The sequence below is a fragment of the Solanum tuberosum genome, unplaced genomic scaffold (assembly GCF_000226075.1).
Source record: "Solanum tuberosum cultivar DM 1-3 516 R44 unplaced genomic scaffold, SolTub_3.0 scf00135, whole genome shotgun sequence".
Classification (NCBI taxonomy): Eukaryota; Viridiplantae; Streptophyta; class Magnoliopsida; order Solanales; family Solanaceae; genus Solanum; species Solanum tuberosum.
Window position 1 is genome coordinate 108,949 of NW_006239059.1, and position 17,992 is coordinate 126,940.

The following is a 17,992-nucleotide window of genomic DNA, read 5'->3' on the forward strand; positions in this document are numbered from 1 at the left end:
TATATTTTTAATCAGTCTTAAAAAATATATCTTGTTATTTAATTAATTTTAAATTTCCTTTTTATCTTTAATAAAAAGAAAATATCGAAAACATTTCTAAACTAGGCGTGAATTATTAGTTTCATCCCTAAATTATTGACCGTCTTAAAATAAATTTTACTTGACTAATTGAACTTAAATAGAGTCCCGATCTTGCAACATGCGTAAAATACATGCTTAAATTTTTGTCAATTTTCAACATCTCTTTTGACTTTTTATCAAAAATTTTATGTCATTATAAAAGTTTGAAATCACTTGCTATGTGATGTGTCGATAATTTTAGGTATGTCATGTGTGGATTATTTGTACAGCAAGTTTGTCAGAAAAGAGATAAGTAGACGTCAGCTAAATATAGAAATTACGTAGTAGCTAAAGGGTGTGTCAATTATTGACGTCAGCATGGAGTGCCAGTGCCCCCACCTATTCGGAGAAAATAAACCCTCTCATCTCTCCATGTGATTCTGCCCATTTTTCTATTCTCAATATTACCCCCTACTACTTTACACTATTTCCGACCTACCCTCCTACTCCTCAATTTCTTCAACTCTCCCACGCGCCATATTTCCGTTCTCTACGCTAGACTTTCGAAGAAGACAGATTTAAAGCCCATCCCCAAAATGAATAAACGGGTGAAATTGTTTCTAAGGGAAATGACGAAATGAGGGGGAAAAAAAAGTGAAATTAAGGATTTAATTTGTCTATGTGGTAGTGGGGTGTGTTAGGAGTGTCCATGTGACATTTAACATACACATGGATGCTTTCATTAATCAGAAGGGTAAGTGTGTCTCAATAGTTTGACGGAAATGATATTTTTGAGTCGAAATATAATTTAAAGATATATTTAAGCTCTTTCGGATAGCTTAAGAATAGTTTTGATCCTTTTCCATTTATTTTTTATTTCTCTTCCTGTTTAAATCCGTCTGCATGGGTCACGAGGTCAACTTTGTTAATCTTAAACAATTAGACTTTATGCAAATAGACAGAATAACGTGACATGTTCTCTAGGAAAATGCAAATGTAGCTTGTAAAATAACTGAGATTTTACAATTATTTCAAATACTTTCATATATATATATATATATAAATGTAATAACCTAATACAACCAATGATATTTGATTATCTAGAAGCCAGTTCTTCATGAGTAGGTGTGCCGATTAGTGACTAACATGTTTTGAAATAGAGTCCACTTCCAAAATGTTATATTCAATTCATTGTTTTGATAAATTAGAACTCATGTTAGCGTTGTTGAGTAGCGATTCATGATAATTTCATACCTTTTCGCAACGATTAGACTGTTGATCTTATCTTGACTTGATCATATATACCTTGAGATTTGATATGGCAGTTACGGATTTATGAATTCATCTACAATCAATAGTTTTATTTTGAATAATGAATAACAAAATTAGAATTCAAAATTGTAAATTAAATAAGAGAGAAGAAGTATTAAAAATACTTTTAAATTTGGCGCGAATTATTAGTTTCATTCTTAAATTATAGACAACCTTAAAAATACTCCTCTACTTGATTAATTGTACTTAAATGCACAACTGATCTTGTCACATGGGTGAAATACACCCATAAATTCATGTCAAATTTAGGAGTGTTTTCAACATTTCTTTCAGTTTTTTTATTAAGAGTCTTACCTTCTTACAAGAGTTTGCTATATCATGTACTCCCTCCGTTTCACAAAGAATGACCTCCTTTCCTTTTTAGTCAGTTTCAAAAAAAATGACCTCTTTCCTTTTTTGGTAATATTTTACTTTTTGCTTTCCACGTGACATGTTTAAGACCACAAGATTAAGGGCAATATTGTACATTTGACATAACTTTAATTTAGGGCCACAAGATTCAAAAGTCTTTTTTATTTACTTAAACTCCGGGCCAAGTCAAACCAGGTCATTATTTGTGAAACGGAGGGAGTAGTAGTTTACTTAATCAAGAAGAGGATTTTTTTAAAGACGGTCAATAATTTGGAAATAATTCACATCAAATTTAGAGGTATTTATCTCATTAAATAAATAAATCTAATTTAACCCATTTACATTTTACTATTAAAACATCGTTTAGAATTGAATACTAATAAAGGTAAAGGTAATGTGTGAAATTGAGAAATAGATGATAGAGATAGATGTTTCTCTTTTGTCGTGTAGTAGCTAGCACCTGATTCTCACTTCCCCTGTCGTGCGAGTCATATAAGTTTTCTCACATAAAACCATCCACCATAAGACTAGGGGGGGCCACGGGGGTTATGGCAATCCCCATAAACATAGCATAAGTTACGTAGTATGTTACTTTGTGATGTAACATTATTTGCCACCTTCCCATTTATATAATAAAATCCCTTCCCCCTTCCCTTTTCTTTTGTACCTAAACTAAAAATCAAATCCTTGTTTTCTACATGATGATGAGAACCAACAACTTCTACGGAGAAGGAGGGGTGCGTCTAGAACTCGCCCCATCAACCACTTCCCCGCTGGCTATCGACGTGACGGAGTCTACGGAGATGAGAATTCAACGTCTCATCTCCGAAAACCCCGTCGTAATCTTCACTCGTTCCTCTTGTTGCATGTGCCACGTCATGAAGAAATTACTATCTGCTATTGGTGTTTACCCAACTGTAATTGAACTAGAGGAAGAAGAGATCTCTGCCTTACCTCCCTCCTCCGCCGGAGATCTTGACGATCATCATCACGTTAATAATATTCCCGCCGATGCTCCGGCGGTCTTTATTGGTGGGACACGTGTCGGCGGATTAGAGAGCCTTGTTGCACTTCACTTGAGTGGTCGACTTGTTCCTAAGCTTGTGGAAGTCGGTGTCATCACTCATGTGGTATAGTAAGTAAAATTTCCATGTTTTTATTTTATATTTTATTAATCTAATTGTCCACAATTAAAAGGAATATAATTTTAAGTCTACTAGTATAATTAGTTCATAATTATTCTATTTTTCGTGTAGTACCAAGTGTTAATTAAATAATACTCCTCTTTATCTGTATTTTAATGAAAGTGTGTTGCTTTTTTTTTTATATTTTCCTTGCCTTATTTGGGGATTTAATTTACTTTTCATCAAAATGACTAAATGGGGCAGCTATTAAATAGTAGTATATTTTTATTTTTCAGTATAAGTAGTTTTATTTGCTTTGAATATCCCTAGCATTGAGGAAGAATATTCTTGAATTATTTAACAATTAATTACAGCTGTTAAACAAAATATTCAATCACTTACCATAACTTTGGGATCAACGCCCTTCTCCTTTTTAATTTCTTATTTTGACCGATTAATCAAGAAGAAATGTTGACATAAGCCATTTGCTCCAAAGCAAGAAAAAGTGATACTCTCCCGTCCTAATTTACTTACGTTTTTCGGATTTCGAAATTTAAATAAATCTATTTTTTATTATAAATTATTTATATATCTTTTAAATATTTTGAATTATCAATTGTTGTGATTTACAGTACTTTTTACATAATTTATAAACATATAAATTTAATTTTAAAAAAATTAAAATTTCATGCGTAAATTTCTGATTAAATCGAAAAATAAAAAGTGTCATATGATTTGAGACTAAGAGAGTAGTAAATGAATTATATTCCTTAATGTTGGTTAATAAAATAGGTAGTTTAAAGGGGTTGAAAGTAGTATTATATTCCATAAGTAGAGGAAGAGAGAAAGTGTGAAAAAGAAAGAAGAATAAAAGTGGAAATGAATCTTGACAGAATTGAATGATGAAGAGAGGGAGTAGAAGAAAGAAAGAAAAAGAAAAAAAGGAACCTTCAAAATAATTGGTGGGAAAGAAAAGAAAAGAGCAGAACAAAGTAAAGCAGCAGTTGCTTTGGTTGGTTTTGGTGCTTCTAACCTTTAACTATTTCCAAAAGTTATTTTATAGATCAACACCATTTAAATTATATTTTATGTTTTTTTTTTAAAAAAAAATATTCAAATTCTAAATATTTGATGATTTTATTTTTTCTCATGATCAAACACTACTTAAGTGTTATATGTGTTGTATGAATATGTGAAGTTTTGAAAATAAGCCACCCAAAATTGTGGTTGGATGAGTAGGATTATGAGTAATTTTTTTTATTTGTAATTAGAAATTTTATATTCCAATTTTGATGATCCGATAAAGATAATTGCTTACTTTTTAAATATAATTTAAATTAATTGAAATCTCAAATCGAATACGATATACTAAGCAGGAAAGAATAAACCATCTTGAAAATGAAATACAGAATGGCCAAAATTACATAAATGCATTGCTTTAAAAGATCTACGTCGTCATTGGGTGGCAAGCGTCATTTCATTTGTATTACTTTGTTTTTTTTCTCTTTTTGTTTTCTATGGTGTTTGAAGTTGGTATTGTATCTCCAATTAAATTTGAAACACACACTGCAAAGGTCATTTAAGGATGATGTTTCCAATTGAATTTTCTCCATACCAAAGCTCGAACATGAGAGCTTTGGTTAAGGGTTGTTTTCTTTACTTTTTTGCTATCAAATTTTGCATCCATGTTTGTTTGCGGAAACAGATCTAAAATTTACACGTTACTTTCTCTGTTTTAATTTATTGTCTGATTTTGATTTAATATGAAGTTTATAAAAAGTAAAGAATATTTTTAAATTTTATAATCTTAAACTAAAAATATTTAAAACATATCAAAATGTCCTTTATTCTTGTGATATTATATCATGTGGAAAGTAAAAAAAATTTAGAAAAAACTAAAAAAAAAAAAGACATTTATTTTAAACCGGACAAAAAAAGCAAGAAAAATAAATTAAAACAAAAAACATTATATTTTTTTTAAAGTTAAATGAAATATACATTTTTGAGTTTGTATCGTTTGAGTAAGGAAAAGTAGAAAGCTAAAATATGAAATGTTGCTAATCATAACGAAACTCATAATAAGAAACTACAATTTCTCAATCGAACTTATCACAAAAAAAATAAATTAAAAACGAATAGATAAACAATTTCAAAGCAATCAATGATATACATGAACAATTTATTTATCCAAAAACGTTCCAAATGCATAGAATTAAGGAAAATAATAAAGTATCTCAAATATGTGGTATCTAAAAGATGATATATATACATGACTTATTTGCTATTTTACTACTCCATTTGGTACTCTCTCCGTCACAATTTATGTGGGACTCTTCAAATTTTGAGATTTAAACAAATTTATTTTTTATCGTAAAATTTTATAAATCTTTTAAATATTTTAAATTATTGATTATTGTAACTTATAATATTTTTTACGTAGTTTACAAATATACAAATTTCATTTCAATTTCTTTTTGAAGAAAACATGCACAAATTTTCAATCAAACTTAATCTGTTTGACTCTCAAATAATGAAAATGTCACATAAATTGAGACAAATGAATTAACAATTCAACTTTAAAATATCAATTTATGTTAAGATTTCAAATTTTTTTTAGACTATAAATATCAAAAGTCTGTTTTCTTGCCTAAATCAAACAAATCAAAGTAATTCATATAAATTGAAATTGAAAGAATATCATTTACCGATCTCTATCATTTATTTATGAAAAGACTTCCTTTCCTTTATGTTTTCTTTTGTTTTTGTCCAATATTCACGTGGGAGCGGCGCAATTCTCTTCCCTATTTTTAAGGTTAATAGGAAATTCATGGGGTTATATCTTTATTTAGTGGAAGAATCTGACAAATGTCATGATATTTTTAGGATAGGAAAATGTTACTGTTTTATTTGGTTTTGACTTAATATATAATTAAAAAAAATTAAAATAATTAATTGCAATTTAAAAGTTTCGAGAAAACACTTTCTAAATTGAACTTAAAATAAATAAATAAATAATAATAATAATAATAAGTGAAGGTGGCATCGTTAGATGTGGAGCCAAAATTCAAAGTTTGGGAGTTCTAAATTTTAGGATAGTAGAAAAAAATATAGAAAACATGCTTCCTTTTTTTTTCTTAAAAAGAAACTTTTATTAATATAGTGGGTTAGAACTTCGAACCTACAACACTAGTGCGAAAAGATTTCAACGACCCTTCTTTACCACTGAGATATCAATCAAATTTGTTAGGGAATTCACAAGTTAATATTCATATATATTTATTTAATTTTCCAATATAAATATAAGATCTACAAAAAAACTATTGAGTTTGTTCGAACCAATAAATCCCCACTTAGCTCTGCCTCCAAATTTATCGAACGAGATACTATTCAGGTTGTGTCAAGTCGTGAACGACGCATGCAGGTGTGTGGGATACTCGATCTAATGAACAAACAAATTAAATAAAAAGGACTTGACAAGACATTACTGCAAATAATATAAGATGAATCGCAACCAGTACTGAGATATCAATATTACACATCTTTATCTCTATAGAGAAACTTCAAGGATGTGTACTACTATTATATACTCTGTCTGTTTTGTGATCTCATTTTATTTGATTCGACATAATATTTTAAAAAAAATTAAAATTTTATAGTTTAAACTTTAAAACAATACTTAGATATTTGTGTGATTGAAAATTATTTCATCAAGGGTAAAAGAAAATTTTAAATGAAATTGTTTATAAATATAGTAAGGTGACATTCTTTTTGAGACGGACTAAAAAAAAATGATAACACGTAAAATGGAACGGAAGGAATATATAGTACTTAATTAAAAGCTATTTTTACTTAAAACACTTAAATAATTCAATTCAATACAAATTTTAAAACTATATAGGGATCAAATAAATTCAAAGCAGATCCAAATTATCCTACGTTCGAGAAATACGTTACTTAAATCACGAAAGAAAATTCAATAAAGAATCAAGAAAACAAATATATTAGCACTCACATCATTTTATCAAATAAATATGTTTCATCATATTATATTTTTTATAACGATTTATTTCTATCACCTTCAAATTTATTGAAAACAAACTTCATTAAAAATCATCTATAATTAGAAATTTAACAATATCTATCAGAGAGTATCTGATGATCTTTTTGCGAATACTATAGCATAGTAATAATTAGGGGCGTACATAGGTCGGTTTGGTTTGATTTTTCACTAAAAAAATCTAAACCAATTATGCCGGTTATTAAATCTAAAAACCAAATCAAACCACGCAAAGTTAGTTTTTTCGGTTTCGATTTTAGTCGGTTCTTTCAATTTTATTCGGTTTTTTGGTTTTTTTTCCAGTTTTTTACAACTATACGATGTTTGAAAATGTGATCAAATATATTTTCACTTACCTGTCTGATAAGCTAAACTTAAGAAATATTTAATGAATAGAAATTTTCGTAAAAACGATAAAATTCACATGAATACAATTTTTTTTTAAAAAAATATCAACGTTCATTATGTTAAATTAATAAGATTAAATGATACAATCAAATTGAATACAAAACGAAATATTTACAAAGTAAGTTGTTAACTTCGAATTTGAAAAACTATAACAATATAATTGTAACTTCGGATCTTAATACAAAATAAAATATTTACAAATTTTACAAGCCCAAATTTGAAATAAAATATATAAACATTGAAAACTATAAACTAACTAAAAATATATTAACAAAGTAGATTATAAATAATATTTTTTATCTATAAATAAAACTAAAATTTATATATATATATATATGTTATGTCGGTTTGGTTTGATTTGGGTTCGGTTTGACTTTTTTTTTTTAATACCAATCCAAATCAAGAGTGGTCGGTTTTTTTTCAACCGCCAAACCAATCAAATCAAACCACAAATTATTATTTTTTTAGTTTAATTTGATTCGTCGATTCAATTTGACTTTACGATTTGACTTATACATCCCTAATAATAATGTCTTGAGTTGTTACTTGGAGCTAGTAAGACAAAGTTAAAATTAACAACTTCCGTCATTTCGTCCATTAGCAGTGAGAAAAGTCATTTTTTTTAAAAAATGAAAAATATTTTCCTTCTGAAAATATAATTTGATAATCAAACATCAGAAAATGACTTGTGAATTAAATGGTAAGTTTTATGTGTATATGGTTCACTCATCTAGAAGGGTCTGGATGGGTTGTTCACCCAATACCACTACTATTATTAGTCTTGATGAAACGATAGTCTTCTCTTAATTATAAAGGAAGAAGGTGATATTATAGTACCAATTGTTGGTTTACCTCCTTTTTTTTTTTTTTTGGTTTCTCGATATTCGATATGTGTATTGGTGTTTGATTATTCTGAATTCACATTGTGTAAGACTCTATTCTAAAGGAAGCGCTCATTGTTAATTATTTTTTATGAATTTAAACCCAAAACTTCTGAGAAAGAAAAGAATAATATCATTCAGTGTACCACGTCAAGTTGATGATTTACCTTCTTTTTAAAGGCCAAATAACATAGACATACATCATGTATAATCTCAAATAGTGTTACACCTAGTGAAAGTAACTGATTCCAACTCCATCTCACTAAATTTATGTTCTTTTAATCCTTTGTCGGCTTTCCCCATTGATATATAAGGTTGGGTTTGTTATTAAGGAAAATATATGAAAATTAAGCGATTAGAAAAACATTTTTAGTATTTAATAAATCAATAAAAAATATTTATATATAATCCAATCTCCAAAACAGAAACTAGAATATGAGATTTATAGTACTTATTAGTTGATAAAAAAGGGTTTCCTTTTCAGATTTTTCTCAATACAACAACCCTTGATCCTACGTTAGATTTTTTTCCTCATTTGATGTCTGATATTTGTATTGGAGTATGAATGTAATACCTTCAATTAAGAGTACGATAGAATTTTCAATTATTACATCACAATCCATGTTGGTGATCGAACTAACAGACTGAATTACTTGTCATCTTGTGAGGTGTATTTTCAGTTGAAAAATCTCCACATCTTTTGTGACTTCCTCCCACAATCTAAGAGGGCTAACAAGGGTGGAATTAGAAAATCATCTACTTCAGAAGTAGTTCAAAATTGAAATTCTGTCATTATTTAATTTAATTTATTGAGATTAATGTATATTATTTATACTTATATCGAAGTTTTTAAGTACGTATATAAACAAAGTATAAGTCAAAGCTTATTGAAGGTTTGTGTTCAACACAAAAACATCTTTAACTGTTGCTATATACTCAAAAAGGGTATATGAAGGAGAAAACTAAGAGCAAATATCTTTTGCCATTTAGGATAATAAAAAGGAACCAAAATTAAACACATATTTATTGGAAGAAAATGGTAATAAGTGATAGGGATGTCTATAGGACGAAAAAAATCTTGACCCGCTAAGATTTTAATCCGTCCTACCCTGTCTTATTAAAGCCCTGCTCCCCCTTTTTTATCCCCCCCCCCCCCCCCCCCATTTATATTATTTTTTCCTTTTCATTTTTCACCTTACAATGTGATATTTAATTTAAAACCTTACCTAGTATATTTCTAGGCTCATTCTTGAATTTAAAAAAATGAATTTACATGAGTCAAATGATACTTCTAATACAATTATTGATATTCTTATAAAAAAGATTATGTAGTAATTCGAATTTTGCCCCGTCTTGTTCTGTCCTATCCTAATTCACTAAAAACTATAACAATAATATTTTATCATGCTTCACCCTACCTTACCCTAATTAAATCTTCTCGATTAATGTTATTCCTAAATTAAGTGATGAATGATGACAATTGCAAAGACACAATCACCCACTACTAATACTTTAAACACTGCTCCCACAACCCATAACCCATAACCCCACCAAATTTGGTATGTGGAATCCTATGTGGCACTAACTCATTGGTCCATTTTGTAGACCCCCTATTTTTGTTGTCATTAGGGGTGTGCAAAAATCGAACCGATAAAAGTGTTATTGGTTTATTGTTATTGGGTTAACAGTTTTTTAATGGTTTTATAAAAAAAATTATTGGGTTATCGGTTCGGTATTGATTTTTAATATTGGATTATTGGATAAACCAATAACCCATTAAGACTAGTAATTTACTACTTTTACTTGTACATAAATATTATATATTAATCTTAATACCTTAGTAGTTACTATCTTTGTTCTTTAGCCTTCAATTCACACTTCACAATGGCTTTGAGTTCACAATTTCACATTATAAAAAACGTTAAAATCTAAAGTAAGAACCATATTCCTCTTAATTTCTCTTTGTATTACGTTTGTATAGTTCTTTTCATCTTTGTTATTATTGTTTCTATTTTATGAGCATTTGTAAAGTTACATTATTGTGTTTTCGCATCAAATTTATTAGAGAAGTCATATATTTGTTTTATAAATATTTTTTATTGGTTAAACCGAAAACCGAACCGTTAAGGACTAAAATCGATAAACCGAAAACCGATAAAAAATATCTTATTAATTTGGTTATTGGTTTAACATATTTAAAAACCGATAAACCAAACCGAATCAACCGATGCACAGTCATATTAGAAGAATCTTTAACAACAGCCCAACCTCAAAAGGAATCTACAATTGAATCTAACAGAAAGTACCCACCAAAGTGCCACACCTTCCACCACTCAATCATGCAAAGTGATGAATAGTGTAATGCATTATTATTATTTTATCAAATACTTTAATATTTCATCAAGAAAAAAGAAATGGGAAACAGATCGATTGCAACCTAATGTTTTCTTCAGCCCCACTTGCAAAATTTTCTTAACGACAAGGTTTGGTTATCACATTAATTTTAGTCAAAAGTCGTGAAACTGACTAGATTCAAGACTTGAAGTTTACTATATAAATTTATATTATTCCTAAGTTATACGTTTAAGTGTAAAATTGTTAAAATTTTAATGAATTTTGCACACATACATATATGTTTCATGTTATAAATAATGAGTTTGGAAGAATCTATTGTCGTGGAAGAGCCCCTATCGATGCAGGACCTCTCAATAAGGTCGGAGGTCTAAAATCAAACTTCATAAAGAACTTTTTTTCTTTTCAAGTTGCCATATAAATTGAATGATAATAATAATAGTATATATACTCTATGTAATTCGAAAGTGATTTAATTTCACTGTCAGTGGATATAAGTTAATCTCTTTAAAAAAAGAATAGAATGTACGCAAACTTTATAAAGTAAGAAGATTAACAATGCAAAGTTTCAATGAGAAAATATAATATTAAGTTAAAACATGACTCAAGAATTGAAAAGGTTGATATAACGATATCGAAATAGTATTGCGATGAATTAGATAAATTGATATAATGATATTTAAATAATGTTGACTTGTAACAATGCTTGAAATTTGAAGATGACACCAAAAAGCAAATTGATCTTTTTGTGAACCGACAACAATAGATTTTGCATAATACAAAAGATTTGATTGTTTAGAAGACTTCAGAATATTCAATAACAAGATGACAAAAATAGTGAAAGGGAATAGAAGATAATATTGTGGGTTCATATCAATCATGAGGATATAAATGAGAAAACAACTTAGATAGCCATGTAAGAAAAGATATAGAATTACCTAAAAAATATTTTATTTCTCAATTATTACAATAATCCTCACATTAAATAATACAAAAAAGTTATTATTTTTCTACAGAAGAATTTCTTTTTAAATGGGATTTTATATAGAGAGAAAGAAAGAGAGAGAACACATCTTTAAAGAAATATTTGCACCACAAGCCATTGCCTTAATGGCCTTATAATCGAGTTGGTCCTGCCTCGGTGTACTTCACTCCTTGACACTTTGCAGGATTTTTAAAAAAATAATTTTTTTTACCTTTTTAGAAGTAATTAATTAAAAATATAATTAAAAAAAATTTATTCTTTTTTCATTTGTCAAAATAGACCAATAAAAAAAAATCTAGACAAGTTGTGCATTCGTCACTTTTCACTTTCAAAAAGGTCTAATAAAGTAATATTGGACTAATAACTTTGAGTGTTTCCTATTCTGGCGACTAAGACACGTACGGTTCCCCTTATTCACTTCTTCTTTAAGCACAAAAAATATATTTAAAAAATTAAGGGAAAACCACCCTTTCTCCTTGATAATATTTAAGAAAATAAACTAAGAATTAACTTACTATTTATTCATCTTCTCCAAAACATTACATTTGATCTGAGGGAGTTTTACATAATTATCAAACCCCTTCTTCATATTTGAAGAATGGAAACCATTCCTTGATATATTATGAATAGAGATGAAGAAAATGAGCAATATGCATGAGGGATAGTAATATAGTATTCCTCCAAAATTAATTAAGCCCCTACACTATACAACAATACAACATGTTTGGTGAGATTGTCCCACCTTTAATTAGAGGTCTCAAGTTCGAGTCCTGAATATGAAGAAAATCTTGTTTGGGAGTGACCCTCAAATGAACCCTGAAGTATGCGATCAAAATTTAATTGAACCTCCAACGCAGATTTCAAACACCAAATGAGAAAAAATAAATAAATGTTTGGGTGGGTGGAGGTTGAAATGTGTAGTCAGACTTCTTCCTGTAAGCTATACAAATTAAATATCTGGGAAACCTCATTTGTCAATATAGTCAGCAGCCCTTTAATTAACTTGGCTTGGTAAATCAGCAAGAATTAAAATTCATTGGTCTGGTTGTGTCTCACAGTAGCCAAATCACCTGCCGTCTTATTGCGAGATAATTTTTGTTAAGGTCACTCAATTAATAATTATTATCACAGAAAGATAATTTTTTTTTATTAAAAAGTCATTTTCAAAACTTTAATTTTACGAAGACACAAGTCTTTGAAAAAAAATGGTGGAATATAAAATCTCTTTATGATGTCATCCCAACACGAATATAGCTCAATTGATCAAAGCAATTCAATATATTATGAGTCTTTTTATATTTTTTCTTTGTTACCTTATGTAGATTGCTATGAACTAGATAAAGAAGATGAAGCTAGAAAGTAGATGAGAACAGAAGAAGTAGATGAATGTTTGTTATTCAATCTTTTAATGATTTACACTATAGCACCACAACATTTTAGGACTACGATCACACTAAATTTAGACAACGCTTGTAAAGTGTTGCCTAAAATATTTTTGGGGACACTTTTAAAGCGTAGCCCATGTTTTTAACTTTTAGCTACGATAAATATATTGGCAACACTGTAGACACGTAATTTTTGACCGAACTTAAGTTTAACTCCATTTTTAGAGCTTAAATATTTTGACTTTTATCTTATTTTATTAAGTTTATTTTAAAAGATTTGAAAATAACAAGAATAGAATCACTTTTTAAGGTAAGTTTTATTTTCAATTGTTTAAAAATGAAAAGAAATGGAAAGTTACACAAAAAAATATGTATTTTCTTTTAAATTAGATTTAATAATAAGTTAGTATTTCTTAATTATAATTTAGAATAGCTATTCATTTATTCTTGTATTTTTATTAGCTAATATTTTTATTATTATAATATTTATTATATTTAATTAAAATAAAAGAAATAACCTACCACTACCCTCACCCCACTTACTCCTCCACTACCCCCACATACCCCACTCCACTCACCACTCCCACATACCACAATTCCTCACAACACACACGTCTACACACTACACCACTACGGAACACAATACTACAATAACAAAAATATATACACAGACAAAAGGGCCAGAAGGAAAAAGGAAAAAAGAAGACTCACATTTTATTTTATATTTTTTCTTTCACTCACAAACAAAAGTTGATGTTGAGGTTCACTTTCGTGGTTTCGAGTTCGTGGTTCCTTATTAGGATTGTTTCCTTTTCGTGAATTGATTTCGCAAGAGGTACCATTCAACTTTTTGTATAATTTGATTTTCACAATTATATAATACTTGATTTCAATGTTATGAAGTTGCTCGAATTTTATGTGCGTTTAATCTCATTATTTTTCATCATGTACCATAGGTTATTATTAATTAAGCATCTCTTCCATCCAATCAAAATTTACCAAATACCTGAAAAATTATTATAATAGTTTGTTTAGTCAACTTTATCTAAATAAAAATGTTCATCCTAGAAAAATTAAGAAATGAAGAGTTACACATTTTTTTATTTTTTATTTTTTCTAATGCTTTTTGTCATGACTTGTAAATATCCTAAAAATATAAATGCATCTATATCGAATTTTAATATGAAATAACTTTATATTTGTTTAAAATTTTAGACTTTTATTATGTAAATAGTGTTTATAAATAGTAGAGGTAATTTAATCACTAATAATACACTTAAATTTTCTAGTAGTATGTAAAATATTAAAATATATGACCCGTTTCAAAGGTCGGTTTCAATTAAGAATGTGGTTACACATCTTTCTTTGAAACACTTAAAAGAAACTCAAGGATGCGGTGACGCACCTTATCCAAATTGTTTTAATAATTAATTTTTGATAATTCAAACAAGAAGTATAAATTGATATTATTAAGCGTGATGAACTCAAGAGGGGAAGACAGTTATGTCTCCAAATGTCAAGATCGAGAATGCAGTTATGCATCCGATTTAAGACTAATAAAATTCAACAATTAAAAAATAAGGAAATTTTGGCATATAGACACAAATTATCCAAAAAATAATCATAATTTAAGTATAAGTCAATAAAAGCGACCGTGCTAGAACCACGGGACTCGAGGGATGCCTAATACCTTCCCCTCGGTCAACAGAATTCCCTTTTTTTTTTTTTTTTTTTTTTCTCCCCCCCCCCCCCCCCCCCCAAATTTTTATTGGATAAAAAATAATAATTAATAAAACATTAAAACATTACATCAGTTCCAGCTGAAGAAGAACGTAACATACGCTCCAACTTCTAGTTCCAGCTGAAGAACATACGGTCCAGCTGAAGAACATATGCTCCAGTTGAATCTGAAGAACGTACCTCCAGCTGAAGAACATACGCTCCAAGCTTTGTTAGTGTAAGATGTTCTTTTCCCCAAATAAGAAAAACTTTCTGTCATTTTGAAGAACATGATTTTCTCTCCAAGCTAAGTATGAAGAACACGATTTCTGTCAAACTTTCTCACAGATTTTAGGATTTCATGGTGAAGAGCTGAATAGCTACTCGCTGTAGAACACGATTTCACAATTTCTTGTTGAAAGGATTTTGTTGGAATATGGTTTATCAGGTAAGAAATTCTATCTTTGAAAGTCTAATTTTAATTTTAGGATTTTGATATTCTTGTGTTGCTGATATGATTTTTGTTGATTTTAGCTCGTAGTTGTATTACCCTAAACATTAATCACTAAATAAGTATAAATGGGTTGATTAGGGTTGATTAGTGTAAAGAGGTATACTTTATTGAACATAACCTTTTACCTCACAACCAAAATCCCCTTTTTCCTGGCTTGTATCTTCTTCTTGCTACTAGCAATGTTGATCAAACTATTAAATTACTCTTTTCTTTTGCAGTTAGGAATGACCCTTTTAATTCCTTAGCTGAAAAATCTTAATAAGTTGCAATCTTGGTTGAGTAAAACTAATGAAGCTTAGAACTTTTACAAATTCAGTGGCAGTTGATGACCAATTAGGCTTCACTTTGGCAAGTATAAATTCCCCCAAATAATTCTTTTATTCAAAAGCAAATAAGTAAGCAAAGATATTGATTTTGTAAAAAAGGAAAGTTATAAACTTGGGAAATCAATCAAGAGTGAATTTATTTGATAGAAAGGGCTGAAAACAGTGATGGATTAGGGGGAGACAACAAAGGAGGAACTACAAGAAGAAAATTCTAACCATGCTGGAAGCATTTTCCATATAAATACCTTTTGAGTACATCTCGAGGGGTAAGTTTGAATTGATGCCTTGAAGGATGTTTTTCTTATTAAATTAGGCAAGATGGTGGATCTTTGACTATTAATAAAAATTAAACTTAGATGCTTGAAAATGCAGAAAATTAATTACTTCATACTCTCTGAAATATATGGTAGTAGTACTTCATTTGAATTTCATGGTTGAGAACATTTGTACTTCATTCACTCTTCATTGTTTTGCACAACTTTTGAATCTGGCTTGAAGAGTAGCTTTCTCCGAGTTATATTTGGCTTTTGAAATTGATGCTTAAGCAAAATTTAGGATAGTCAATCAATTGAAGGTCATGCGAACACTTACTTTCGGTTGTTTTAAAATTTAAATTTTGCGTAATCAGAAACAAACGTTTTATACATACTGAGGTTTTATTTTCCCTACCATCTTCTTCCATGATAGTGTAGTTTTCATGTTTTTTCCATTTTATTTAGATTTTAGGGTGCAGTGATTAAGTTACCTTTGGATAGAAATGACTGGCTAAGCATTCTTATGGAAATTGATTACAGGTGTTAGAGAATTGTGGACTTGTACATGCGAATCAACAGTCGTCTTATTAGCTTAGTTTTGACCTGTCAATGCAGAAAAGCTCTAAAAGATTTTCACACTATATTGTACTTTTGGTCTTCTAAATAAAGTGTTTGAACTTCTTTAAAATGTTGTTTACAACTTGAACCTGCTTCTCGATAGAATTTCTTAATCTTGATTAGTTCATTTAAATTCCTTAGAGTTAGAGAGACGCTGAAAGTAAGCAAAAGCTTAACCATTCGTAGGACTATGTTCTGTTTTCTTGAATATGTTGAATTTCCTATGATTCTTACTGTTCTTAGGATGGTTTGATTGTCAACCTTTTTTTATTTTGTTAAAACTTCTATTTGACTAAGGTTGTTAATTTTATGTGGTTAGATAACACTTGGAAGTAAATTAAGTAAAGGAAAGTAGCATGAGCTACAAAATTAAGAAAATTGAAACAAGTTTTGAGAATTCATTTCACTAAAGTGTATAACTGATGAGTTTTCTATGTAAATCGTGCAAAACGAATTTGGTGATGAGTATTTAAATTCGCTCACAAAACTTTAACTTTTAGTCATCTGAATTCCATTTATTTACTTTCTTTATTAATTGTGTCTATCCTATTAATTTTACTTATTTTTCCTTGGAAGTATAATCAACACAAAAACATTTGTGGAGGATTCAAGGTTTGATTTGGAATAGCACAAGAGCCATGACTAGGTAAGAAACTTTTATCATCTCATAACACATGATTCTAATAACTTACTCGTGACTTTTAAAACTTGTTTGTGAAGTAGTTAATGATTTAATGATTATTATTGAAAGATTAAATATTAATATCTTGATCTTCTAGGAATTCAAATATCCCATCCAAGGATTGGATAAATTTAGCAAGGTAAAGCAAAGAGTATATTGATGGTGTTGAATCATTCCTAGATTTTGCTTACTCTTATGGAGATCCAATAGGAGAGGAAATTCAGTGTCCATGTGCAAAATGTTGTAATATTCGCTGGACTTGAAGGAATGTAGTGTGTGATCATCTAATATGCTATGAATTTGTTAAAGGTTATTGTTTATATCCCTACTCTATTCAAACAGGGCGAAACGTCGCGCTGACTCAAAAAATAATCAATTAATCAATTTTAAAAGAATTTAAAGAATAAACGAATTTTAAAGGAATCGCCACCTAATTTTAGGAAAAACTAGGAAACCAATTAAATGATCTACGAAACCAAGAAATTCTAGGTAAGGGGTTCAAGGTATTCCGAAGGGAAGGTGTTAGGCATCTTTCGAAATCCACAACTGTGGGTCCCGGCTGAATTCATTTTTTCAAATTGAGGAGGAGGTAAAAATAGTATACAAATATAACAAACATGCAATATACACAAGTAATAAAACAAACAAGTAATACGAGAAACGACCTAATATTTGCCTATCATCAATAATATACACAATAAATAATAAAACAATATAATTCAAACTTTGTTCGAATAGCTCTAATGGGAAGCAGCTCTGAGTACCTGTAAAGACACTTAGTAAAAGTGTTAGTACTAAATAATAGTAACATTACTCAAATAATATTAAAACTTTTATAATTTTAAAGTTAAAAATTTATACTCTTAAAGCTTTAAATACAAACTTTCAAACTTTAAAAGTATAGAAGTTTAAATTTCACACTTTAAAAGTTTGAAAATTTAAAT

At 28.9% G+C, this 17,992-nt stretch overlaps 1 protein-coding gene and 1 long non-coding RNA gene across 2 annotated transcripts; both read left to right on the forward strand.

Moving 5' to 3' along the window:
• The first annotated feature begins 2,298 nt into the window (after positions 1 to 2,298).
• LOC102592585 (glutaredoxin-C6-like) lies at positions 2,299 to 3,065 on the forward strand. The gene has a single exon (XM_006351516.2). It carries the CDS (start codon positions 2,442 to 2,444, stop codon positions 2,877 to 2,879), a length of 438 nt encoding a protein of 145 aa, XP_006351578.1. The 5' UTR covers positions 2,299 to 2,441; the 3' UTR covers positions 2,880 to 3,065.
• Positions 3,066 to 14,722: 11,657 nt separating this feature from the next.
• Positions 14,723 to 17,368, forward strand: LOC102592923 (uncharacterized). Its single transcript, XR_367582.2, has 4 exons — positions 14,723 to 14,892; positions 15,003 to 15,102; positions 16,943 to 17,012; positions 17,146 to 17,368. It is a non-coding gene; the product is annotated as an uncharacterized lncRNA (long non-coding RNA).
• Positions 17,369 to 17,992: the final 624 nt, after the last annotated feature.

Bases quoted from the DNA above. Each gene is read 5' to 3' on its own strand.
- LOC102592585 (XM_006351516.2), top strand. From the start codon at position 2,442: ATGATGATGAGAACCAACAACTTCTACGGAGAAGGAGGGGTGCGTCTA.